The sequence below is a fragment of the Sardina pilchardus genome, chromosome 20 (genome assembly GCF_963854185.1).
Source record: "Sardina pilchardus chromosome 20, fSarPil1.1, whole genome shotgun sequence".
Taxonomy (NCBI): domain Eukaryota; kingdom Metazoa; phylum Chordata; class Actinopteri; order Clupeiformes; family Clupeidae; genus Sardina; species Sardina pilchardus.
Window position 1 is genome coordinate 27,701,208 of NC_085013.1, and position 12,500 is coordinate 27,713,707.

The 12,500-nt window shown below is 43.9% G+C and overlaps 1 protein-coding gene and 1 long non-coding RNA gene across 2 annotated transcripts in view; both read right to left on the bottom strand.

Annotated features, from left to right (window-relative positions):
* gfra4a (GDNF family receptor alpha 4a) overlaps nt 1–12,500 on the bottom strand; it is a 49,322-nt gene that overhangs the window by 1,790 nt on the left and 35,032 nt on the right. Inside the window, exon 7 of the mRNA XM_062522186.1 lies at nt 72–259. Within this exon, the coding sequence (XP_062378170.1) occupies nt 72–259 (188 nt within the window). The remainder of the gene's footprint in view (nt 1–71; nt 260–12,500) is intronic.
* Nucleotides 2,280–4,191, bottom strand: LOC134067087 (uncharacterized). Its single transcript, XR_009936478.1, has 3 exons — nt 3,243–4,191; nt 2,899–3,034; nt 2,280–2,629 (listed from the first exon to the last, which is right to left on the bottom strand). It is a non-coding gene; the product is annotated as an uncharacterized LOC134067087 (long non-coding RNA).

Consider the following 12,500-nt stretch of genomic DNA (forward strand, 5'->3'; position numbering starts at 1 on the left):
TCTCTCTCTCTCTCTCTCTCTCTCTCTCTCTCTCCTTCTTTCTCTCTGTCTCTCTCTCCCCCCATGCTCACCTGTGTGGGAATCTGAGCACTCAGGATGTTCTGCTCTGTTTCCATGGCGATGGCAGTTGTGGTGCTAGCTGTTGTCTGTCGATGGTTGTGACTGTTGGTTGCCGTGGTGGTCGCCTGGATGGTCGCGCCCGGTTGGTTCGGTTCATGCTTCTGGTCTGTCCCGTTCCCAAAGGCCACGATAGCCCGCTCTGATTGGACGAGAGAAGCTGCGTTAGTTTAAACAGTACCGGTCACTTATATCCTGTATTTATGAGTTGATTATATAACAAGGTCTACATCAATTGCTCTGTGTCACTTTCAGGACATCAACCAACCAATCACTCGCCATGTTCGCTTCCCTTTATAGATTGGCCACGTCTGTTGAGCAGCACTATGCAGATTACCCTACCTCATCCGTTAGAGTAAATTATACTGACAGTGTTTTTATATAAACATGTCAGACTGCTGTCACTGTTCCTCCACACGCTCCTGCCAGCCTGACTTGATTTCTGTCTCCAGAGACATTCAGACGTGTGCTGACGTCCACCATCGTGGGAAAATGAGGCTCATTGAAGCTTCTGTATATGAAGTGGTCCATGCATTGGCATTGACTCTGAAACTGACTGTGTGAAATGACTGAGGGCCTGACTGTAAGCAGGTATAACGTCTGTGAATATGAAACACGCGTGCGCGTGCGATAGCGTTTTCATATTCTACCTTATGGCTGGATCTTATAAATATTCCATTTGAGGCGTGCAGTTCTGCTTTGGTTTTTTTTGTTCTGTTCTGATGTGAAAGCGTGTGTGTTCTATTCTAAAAGGCTTCACCCACAGGAGATGAATCCTTCCGCTCCTCACTCTCCTTCTCTTATCTCCTTCTCTTGTGCTGTGACGCTGTGACACTGATGCGGTATTAGCATGAAGGAATCATAACACTTTGATCCCATTTAAAAGAACAGTTCACACCAATTGCCGTGATTCATAACCATCTATATGACCTTAAGAGCGTGAGTGTGTGTGTGTGTGTGTGTGTGTGTGTGTGTGTGTGTGCTTGTGTGCTTGTGTGTGTGCTGGTGTGTGTGTGTGTTTGTGTGTGTGAGTGTGAAAGAGAGAAAGAAAGTGAGAGAGAGAGAGAGAGAGAGAGAGAGAGAGAGAGAGAGAGAGAGAGAGAGAGAGAGAGAGAGAGAAAATGAGCCCCTACCCTCTCATACCTCATGCGAGCTTTCTGGTTTGCATATATATTTGAAGGTGTGTTAAGAGTGTGTGCACCCACATGCCATCCGGCTACTTTGCATATATATAATATAAGTGTGTGTGTGTGTGTGTGTGTGTGTGTGTGTGTGTGTGTGTGTGTGTGTGTGTGTGTGTGTGTGTGTGTGTGTGTGTGTGTGTGTGTGTGAAGAGCAGATATCAGAGGAAATGTGTGTATAGGGTCACCTGGCAACTTGGGGGAATATGTAAGTACACTGTAAAAAATTTACTGTAAAATTTACAGTAACTTACTGGCAACAATTGGCCAGTAAGTTACTGTGAATACCTTTTACAGTAAAGGTACTGTATTTCCATTTACAGTATTTATATATTCACTGTAAAATGAAAAACAATTAAATACTGTGATTTCAGTCGTATTTACAGTAACTTACTGGCCAATTGTTGCCAGTAAGTTACTGTGAAAACCTTTTACAGTAAAGGTGCTGTATTTCCATTCACAGTAACTTACTGGCCAATTGTTGCCAGTAAGTTACTGTGAATACCTTTTACAGTTAAGGCACTGTATTTCCATTTACAGTAACTTACTGGCCAATTGTTGCCAGTAAGTTACTGTGAAAACCTTTTACAGTAAAGGTACTGTATTTCCATTTACGGTAACTTACTGGCCAATTGTTGCCAGTAAGTTACTGTGAATACTTTTCACAGTAAAGGTCCCGCATTTTCATTTACAGTATTTTATGTATTCGCTGTAAAGTGAAAAACAATTGATTTTAAATTAAGATTTTTTTTTTTTTAGTTGTATTTACAGTATTGGTTGTTTTCCTGTAGAAGCTAGGTCAGTTAAATACTGTGAATTCAATTGAACTTACATTAGCAATCATTAATAGAATAACTCATATTCCAAAATATTTCAGTTAACTGCAGACAATAAAACAATTTTTACTTTTGTTATTTATTTAAGACATTTCAAATGTATGACTGAAGTGGATGTTGACAGACAACAGTAGACATGGTTTGAATTCAACCACAACCTTATCTGATTTGACACAGATAAGGGGGTTAAAAGCGCAGTGTGTGTAAGTGCAGTATGGCAACTGGCAAGTCTATGTAATGTAGTATAAGGAGTTGTGTGTGTACAGGATGCGGAGTAAAGAAACTCATCCCCAGTCTGTTTTGTGGGTGTTCCCTCAGTCTGCCACGTGGGAACAGAGACGTCTGCTTGACCTCAGTGGTTTAAACAGTCCGTGGTCAGAGCGTGAAATGTCTTTTGAAATACTTTTGGGCCGTTGTTGTACTCTTCTGGTATAGGTATCCTGCAGGGTAGGGAGAGGTGCTCTGATGGTACCTTTCGCAGTAAATGTCAAGTGTCTGAAAAAGAGAAAGAAAGCATACATTACAATTGACCCCGTTCATGAATATACAGTAATTAATGCAAACTACTCCGGTTGTGTGACAAATAAAAGCAAACCCACACTAGTCAGGTGCAATAGATAGAAGTAATGCAGATGTGTACAATACACCACCATAGCAAAGTTTGGGAGTTCACTTTGATATGTCCAGTGTTTTTTTTTTTTTAAGGGGACATTTCGAAGTGACCCTACACTTCTGAACAGAAGTATGTCTATGTGATATCATACCTAATCTCATAATTGCCTGCGGCAACTCTGCCTTCATGCGTACACCACTTTTCTGATGCCTAACATACTGTAGGCCATCTCCCATCTGACTTGCAATAGCAGCCTCTGGCTCCAGGCTGGGACTTCTGGATGGCTCCTAAAAAGAATAAACAGCAATTGCCATATGATTTGTTAATAAACAGCAATTGCCATACAAAACAAATCATAGCTTTAAAAAATAAGCAAGACAATCAGATGTAGAAATAGAAATGATAATTACCTTGCCATGAGGCACCCTTGCCACCATCTATGTTACTTCTTGATATCAGTTTATTTATGAACATAAATAAAACACAAACACTTACACCATGTTGAGGGCAGCAGCCATGGCTAACAGACATCATCAGGGTAGTGCCATCAGGTAGTGCCATCAGGGTAGACCGACTTCGCCCTGGACAGTTGTTGACAGTTGAGCCCACAAAGTCATAACAGACACATGAAAGGAGGGGATAAACTAAACAGTTACAGACACAAATACAGTACATGCACACATATTAAATGCTATATGCGTGTGTCTCTATTTGGTGAGTGAACTCACTTACAGGCTTGGAACTTCTTCCTTATGGAAGTGACACACATTTGGAACATTCCAAAATGCACACAGCCTAAGTGTCTCTGACACAGCGTTTTCAGGGCAGCAGTCCTCACACCACCTACTAACAGAGGGAACAGAAAGAGGCTTACATTAATTAATACATTGCAAAACACACAGAACATGAAAAGACCATCACTGAAGCACTACTACACTCACATGCATCTTAAATAAACACATGCCTCAATGTAAGTCACCAAACATTGGGCAAATAAAGGCTATAAAATGAATACCATTTAGCCAAACACTACCCTTCACAAACTAAAGATCCCTTTACTTATCGGCATGATATTTCTGGTAATTGAAATTCCCCAAATGCTCCCCTTTCACATCCACTATATGACGGATCTATGAGCATGACTATGCAAAACTACAGTTCCTAAATTAGGGGTGAGATAACTTACACATCAGCCTACTTCATTCATTTGTTTTACTGGTCCTCTTTCCAGTTATAGCAACACTACATATTATGCATCAACACTACATGTATTAAGTTTAATGTTAACTACCCATGCCCCATGGAGTTCGCAAAGTAATGTTACTAACTAGCTGCTAACGTTAACAACTTTCACCTGTGTCTGTCTGCTAGCTAACTTCAGCCTTCAGCCTGCATGGTAACAGCCACTTTAAGCTAAGCTACTTGCGTCTGATATTTCATTCAAACTAAAACTCTACATTCACAACGACATATCAGACTGAATTATTGCTAGATATGATATTGACTATCATTCGAAAAATCCCATATGATGGTTAAGTTAGTTACTGGAAAAGTTAACATTAACAGCTAACATCGCTAACGCTAGCGACGTTAGCTCGCTAGTTCTAGCTATCGATATGTTGTATTCTAACATGACAATAATGGCTTTGGTTAACATTTCATTGTGAAAACAATACATTTCTAATAAATTCCCGTTTTCAATTGGCATACAAAAGTACTGTAATTCTTACCTTGAATATGATGTTTGTACAGAGTTGAAGATTGCAGTCAGATTCATGGTTGAAAAGTGACGGTTGAAGCGAAGTCACTCTGGCTGGAGTTGAAAAGTCAGGGGTGGGGGATGGGAATTACTGCGTGTGCGCATGCGCTTATCAAGAGGCGATAAGCAAGCAGCCGTTATAAACAATCATGGAAAATTATTAGGCTGAAATGTGTTATGCTTGCTCAATAGTGTGATCAAAGCCTTAATTCTTGACATCAAATTGACTTTCTCAACCGTCTCTGGTATGTCATTATGAGTTAAAAGAAAGATAAGATTAGAAAAGGGAAAACACAGTAGGCTATTTACAGTAGCCTAGGCTACTAGTGGCTATAGTGATTTGTTTACAGTAGTGTTTTGACTACTGTAATTTCTACGGTAACACTTACTACTGTAATTGTAGTTTACAGTAGAGGTACCGCATTTCCATTTACAGTATTTTATGTATTCACTGTGAAATGAAAACCAATTAAATACTGTGATTTCAGTAGTTTTACAGTAACTTACTGCCCAATTGTTGCCAGCAAGTTACTGTGAATACTTTTTACAGTAAAGGTACCGCATTTCCATTTACAGTATTTTATGCATTCACTGTAAAATGAAAAACAATTAAATACTGTGATTTCAGTAGTATTTACAGTAACTTACTGGCCAATTGTTGAAAAGAAAAAATACAGTAGTTTACTTTACTATTTACAGTACTATAGTGGCTATACTGTGTTTGTTTTACAGTAGTGCTTTGACTACTGTAATGTCTACAGTAACACTTGGACTACTGTAATTGTAGGGGCGTTACTGTAAATTTTACAACATTCTACTGTAAAAAGCATATACAGTAGTGCTACTGTGAAATTTCCTGTAAATAACTGTGAATTTCACAGCCATTTTTTACAGTGTAGGTGTGTGGCATGTGGCACATGGCAGACTACTACTTTGCATATCCTATACGCGTGTGTGTGTGTGTGTGTGTGTATGTGTGTGTGTGGCATGGCATGCAGGGGCACTGTGAGGAAGGGGCGATAGGACAATTCCAACTATGACAAACCCCCCCCCCCCCCCCCCCCCCCCGGAGGCCGGTGTGCAGGTTGTTGCAAATTATCCACACATGAAAACCACTACCTTCCTTAGCCATCCATGTGGGCAGCCGTGGTGTACTGGTTAGCGCATCGGGCTTGTAACCGGAGGGTTGCCGGTTCGATCCCCGACCAGTCCACCACGGCTGAAGTGCCCTTGAGCAAGGCACCTAACCCCTCACTGCTCCCCGAGCGCCGCTGGTTGGGCAGGCAGCTCACTGCTCTGGGTTGTGTGATTCACCTCACTGTGTGTTCACTGTGTGCTGTGTGTTCACTAATTCGGTTAAATTGGGTTAAATGCAGAGAAACTGAATTTCCCTCACGGGATCAAAAAAGTATATATTCTATTCTATTCTATTCTATGTAGCTGCGCTACACTACACTGTGTGTCCCTCTGGATGAAAACGACTGCTATTGTGTACATTGTGTTACTGCGTGGGCTGAGGGGGAGCGACGTACAGTATCACCCCTGAGAAGCCATCGGCCTCATCGGGTTCGATTCCAGAAACAGATCTTGGAACACACTTTTACCCACTGAAGTTTATTAACCTAATACGCTATAACAAGTGTTTTGAAGTTATTCTTCTGAAGCCGGGCTGTGTGTTTGTGTTCACAGGTGTTCAGTTCTGCACGGGGCTCATGGTGGCTGAGAGAGGCTGGGAAATACATGACGAGGACGGAGCAAAAGATGAAGATAACGACAGCTAAAGGTAAAGGGTGAACGTAGTGGTAAAGGGTAATGTTTAGGCCACGGGTCATTAAAACAAATAAGGAATAAAAGCCTGAATCCTCACATGCAGAATTAATGAGGAATAACTATAGGCGAACTATAGGCTACAGTAGACTACACTTCTTACACTGCTAATGCCAACCAAAAACATGGGCAAAAAGAAATATTATCTGAAACATTATGTTTAGAATGTAGTCTATATTTTAAATTCCAACCCTTTTATTAGTGGTCTGAATAAAGGGGGATACACAAGGCAGATACCAAAAACTCTGTACACTCGATGCACCATTTCATGATCATTTGTGATTTATATGCGCACGTTTTTTTGTGTGCACATTTCTTTCTGAATCACACGTGCAATCATCTCAGAAATGATCTTTGATCAAATGTATGATGGTTTCTACGCAACGTTTTAATAAGCGAGGCCCCAGGTGCTCTGGTTCTCATACTGTGGAACTTCAATCACCGTAAGATGGAACTGATGCAACTGAGCTATGAACAGGATGTGAGGCGCTTTACTTGGAATAATAGAATACTGGACATGTACAGGAATGTGGAAAGAGCCTGGTTTCCTCTGGTCCCTTTCCACAGGTGTATAAAATCAAGGGACCTGTGGAAAGGGACCTGATGAAACCCATGTACCTCCTGGGGGCATCTCAGATAAATAATACAGTGTACTTAATTCCTTCTTATGACACAACACAACATAAGAATATATATTCTAGATATATGTTATATTCTAGAATATAACATATATCCTTCTATAGGCACAGCCTTTTTATTTGACAAATACCATAAGCATGAAACAATTGACAGTGTAACAGTGTAATCTCTGAAGGTTTCTTTTCTCAGTATAGTGACTGGAATGTCTTCCACAGTCAGGATATAGACTGACCGTAGCAATAATAGAGCATTTTATAGAGAGAACATAGAGATGCATTTTTAGCAAGTCACACAATAGGAAGTTATCGTCAATCCAAATAACAAAGCTTTACAAAACACACTTTGGGAAAAAAGTGTGTGTGTCTGTGTGCGTATGTTAAATCCCACTCACATCACACTTGACTTCAGAAAATGGAGATGGGAAGGCAGAGGATACAGGTGGCACACTTAAGTATTTTTAATTTGCAACAGGCATCTAGTTGGGGAGACTTGTGGCGGCAACGCGTGAATGCTAATAAACCAGAATGCATTAATTTTCATTTGTCTAATGCGCGGCTCCAGACCCGATTACTTCAGCATGAAAGTCACTCCAATTAAACGGGAAACAGTGTGAAGATGTGAACGAGGATGAATCACGTTCGCTCATTTGCCTCGTTCCCCGCTCCGCACTCGACCCCGCGGGCCCAGGCGACGACGCCGCCGCCGAGGCTGCATGGGGGGGGGGGGGGGGGGGGTGGGGGGAACGCCGACGTCGGCGGGCAGAAATCGATGGAACGACGTTCCAGTGAATTAAGTGTGCAGAGGACGTATGAATTACGGCGAGAGGAAGCAAATTGTCTCGGGAACGTGTGTGTGTGTGTGTGTGTGTGTGTAATAGTTGCAGCAGAAGACAGAATGGGGTGATCGATGGTCTGATGGGAATTTCCGTGCTGTAGATTTTGCTATTTAGTGGCGTATTGTGAAGCTTAGAAAAATGATCAACAAACGCCCCCCCCAAAACACACACACACACACACCCACACCACAGCACATTCCATTGGGATGCTTCTATTTATTTGTTGTGCAAGTTAAAATGGAACTGAAATAGAAACAGCTCTTCCTCGAACACATGGGATACTTAATGTTTCATATCTTGGTTTTTAAAGATGATTATTTCTCTCTCCGGCAGTAATGAGCTCGGGCTCTCATCTACCGAAAGAGATTCTCTCTCGCCTCTCAAGTTCTGTCCTCGGCACACTCATCATGTCTTAAACCTCAATCCCACCATCACCGCCATCACCATATGGCACACACGGCAGAAGAGGGGGGGAAATCACACGGACGTTGCCTGGTCACTGTTGGCTAATTAAGACGTGCAATGGAGGATGCTAGCGGCCGCTCTGAAGTGGAACAAAGGATCACCAATTACAGATGGACAGCTGCTGGTCATATGCGATGAGAATAGAGCCCGAGAAGAGGGAGTGCCGTCTGGCCGTTTGTTCATAATACAGGAGGCAAAACAGCGAGGATCACTTGAAGATTGTCAGTTTATTGCCCGTGTGTGCAAACTGCAAGTACTCTTCAGGGCACAGTGTGTGTGTGTGTGTGTGTGCGTGTGCGTGCGTGTGCGTGCGTGTGTGTGTGTGTGTGTGTGAGAGAGAGATAGATAGCGAGCCTGCCTGTCTGTCTGTAAATCTGCCTATATGTGGCTTATCCATTGAATTGAATTGATAAATGTATGTGTGTCCGTCTGTCTATCTGTCTACTTATCCACTTAGGCGTGTGTGTGTGTGTGTGTGTGTGTGAGAAAGAGAGAGAGAGAGAGAATGTGTGTGTTATCATATTGATGCTAATTGAAGTTGCTCGCTCATGGCAACACCAAATTATTGTGGGGAAACAGATCAATAGCCGTAGCATGGCGCCACTTCCCCATAGCGCCGCAAATGTCACATCTCGCCCAGAGAGCGGCTAACGACCAGCGGCCACAGCCAGACAGAGATGGAGAGAGAGAGAGAGAGAGAGAGAGAGAGAGAGAGAGAGAGAGAGAGAGAGAGAGAGGGAGGAGGTCAGGGAGGACAGAGAGATGGAGGGATGAAAGTGCCTGATGGAAGAGAAAGTGGGGAAAGAACAGAAACCAGGTGGAAGAGAGAAGGAGGGATAGAGAAATGGAGAGAGAGAGAGTGTAGAGCAGGGAGGAGAGAGAGATGGATGAAAGAGGATGATAGCAGAGAAGGAGGGCATGAAACAGTCAGAGAGAGAGAGAGAGAGAGAGAGGAGAGCAGACAGAAAGAAAGGGAGCACAAAAGAACTGCGGGTGAAAAGAGAGAGAAATAAAGTTGGAGAAGACAAGAATGAAACTAGTATGAAAAAAGGAAGTGATGGTATGACAGTGATGGAGGCAGACATAAAATGCAGGGATGAAGGGATAGAGAGATCAGGAGAGAGGAGTAGCTAGAGAGAATAAAAGAGAGCAGGTGAGGGGAATGAAGAAGGACAGATGGATAACTAAAAAGACTTGAGAGAAGGAGGGGGAGAGAGAGGGGGAGAGAGAGAGAGAGAGGGAGAGAGAGGGAGAGAGAGAGGGAGAGAGAGGGAGATGGATGGATGGATGGGGTGAAGAGAGCTGATAATGAGAGAACAGGCATTGTTAGCAGAGCGGAACGCTTGGTGGATCGACAGCCAGCTTTCACTCATCCCTCTCTCTCTCTCTTTCTTTCTCTCTCTCTCTGTGTTAATGTCTATCTCTCCTGCATACAAATTAACTAATGATGAGGGTGTTGGAGGTGGATAAGCCATTTTCCGTGTGTGTGTGTGTGTGTGTGTGTGTGTGTGTGTGTGTGTGTGTGTGTGTGTTGTGTTTTGGACTCAGCAGTATGCGCACATGTGTGAGCGCTAATTTACTGGAGCTGGTACTGGTGCCCATATGCAGAACAGATGCAGCTCCACCCCTCTCCTCTCCTCTCCTCCTCTCACCTCTTCTGTCCTTTCTCTTCACCTCCTCTTTCCTCTCTCCTCCCCTCTCTTCTCTCCTCCACTACTCTCTCCTCATCTCCTCTCTTCTCGCCTCCTCTCTTCTCTTCTCTCCTATTCACCCCTCTCCTCACCTCTTCTCTCCTCTTCACCTCGCTCCTCACCTCTTCTGTCCTCTCCTCACCTCCTCTTCCTCTCCTCCTCTCCTCCTCTCCTCTCTCCTCTCTTCCCTCACTCTTCACTCTATCCTGCGGGCACGTCAGACCTTGATATATGTGCACTCCCACGGCATTGCTTCATGACATGTCTACAGTGTAGTGAATCCATGTATACATTGTAATAAATACGTAATTACATGTTAACTACATGCTAACTAACTAACTAACTAACTACCTAAAGATATACAGGAATAATTCTTCCATTACCATGTTTAGGGAGCTGTGGAAATCTATCTCTGTGAGATCATTTGTGAGTGATCGTTATCTGAGCAGAATATTAGAACTAAATAGTGTTTGAGTGTTCAGTTTGTGTGTGTATGTGTCTGCAGGGGTTCAACTGCACAGGGACAGGCTGACAGGTTTTAGCCTGCAGTATGCTGTAAGAAATACCAGTTGTGTGTGTCTATGTGTGTGTGAGTGTGTTTGTATGTGTGCCTGCGTGTCTGTGTCAGTGTGTGTGAGAGTGTGTGTGTTTTACAGTGGTTCAGGCCGCGCTCGGCTGGGACCCTTTGAATGTGTCAGCTGTGTTTTGCTTGACACTTGAGTGCTTTGCCCCCGAAACCCTTTCCTTCAGCTTTTCTCTCTGTATCTCTCTCTCTCTCTCTCTCTCTCTCTTTCTCCCTCTCTCGTCTGCTGGTGTTTTTCCTCTCTTACCTGACACTTTTCCTCTTTACCTCTCGTCCTATCTTTCTCTCTCTCTCCCCCTCTCTCCCTCTCTCATTCTCTTTCTCTATCCACTCCATTAGGTTTACTGCAGGAAACCAAATTACACTCAATTACTGCCACATCAGAGGCCAGAAAGAGCTCTGTATCAGCAAACTAACCCCATCCCAGCACCTCTGAGCACACCGGCAGGGGGAGAGGGAGAGAGAGAGAGAGGAGTGGAGAGAGAGAGAGAGGGAGGGAGGGGGTAGTAGAGAGGTAGAGAGAGAGGGAGGAGTGGAGAGAGAGGTAGAGAGAGGTAGAGAGAGAGATAGAGGAGTAGAGAGAGAGGGAGGGTAGTAGAGAGGTAGAGAGAGAGAGGGAGGAGTGAAGAGAGAGATAGAGGAGTAGAGAGAGAAGGGGGAGCAGTAGAGAGGTAGAGAGAGAGAGAATTGGGATAGATGGATAGAGAAGGTGAAAAAAGGTAGGAGTAGAGAGAAGAGGAGAGAAAGAGGTACAGTGCTTGTGGAGTGGAAAGTGCACAGGGGACAGTTTTGAAGAGAAGGGGTAGAGAAAGAGTGAGAGAAGGGAGGAGGAGAGAGTAGAAAAAGAGAAAGACTGAGAGAAGGGGAGCAAAGACAGAGTAGAGAAGGAGTGAGAGTTGGGGAGAGATAAGAGAGGTGATAACATGAACAGATAAAAGAGAGGGCACGATAGAAGAAAAGGAAGAAATGAACAGATAAGGGGAGAGACGTCCATTCCCCATTACCTTCAAGCAGGCCCCCTGCTGTCCCGCCAAGAGCCTCACCAAATACAATAATGACATAGCACGGCTACCTGTGGGGAAAAAGGAAAAAAAAAAAAAAAAAAAACAACTTCTGGAATGTTCCCTCGTGTCTATCTGGAGAAGTGTCTATCTAAAGCCTTGGGATGGCGCCGCTGTGCTTCAGGCTATGAAAGAGCACAAAATCACACTCTCACACCACCCTCACACCACCCTCACACCACCCTCACACCACCCTCACAACACCGTCAGGTCTGCCACTTTTCACTGTCGCGAGGAGCGGAAGCAGTTAGAGCAGTTAAGGCAGTTAAAGCAGCAGCCTGCCGCTGACTGCAGCCTGCTGTCTGACAGGAGCTTCACACGCACAGCTGTGCGTGCGTGTGTGTGTGTGTGTGTGTGTGTGTGTGTGTGTGTGTGTGTGTGTGTGTGTGTGTGTGTGTGTGTGTGAGCATGCCTGTTTGTGTGTGCGTATGTCTCTCTCTGTGTGTGTGCATGCGTATATATGTGTGTGTGTATGTTTGTGTAGGTGTGTATGTGTGTGTGTGTGTGTGTGTGTGTGTGTGTGTGTGTGTGTGTGTTTGTGTGTGTGTGTGTGTGTGTGTGTGTGTGTGTGTGCATGTCTCTCTCTCTCTCTGTGTAGGTGTCTATGTGTGTGTGTGTGTGTGTGTGTGTGCGTGTATTTGTGTGCAATGCTGCTGCGACTGGTCCTCCTCTATCTGTGTGACAGTACGCCATGTGCTCAGACAACATCATGCAAAGGGAGCCTTTCATCCTGAACAGAAGGGGTTAATACACATTCACGAGGACAACACCCCAACATCTGAGCCACTCAGCATTCACTGTTTAGGACATGTCTGGCGCGACACACACACACACACACACACACACACAAAAAAGACAAATCGCGACTAAACTTTCTCCTTTGTGCTAAATGT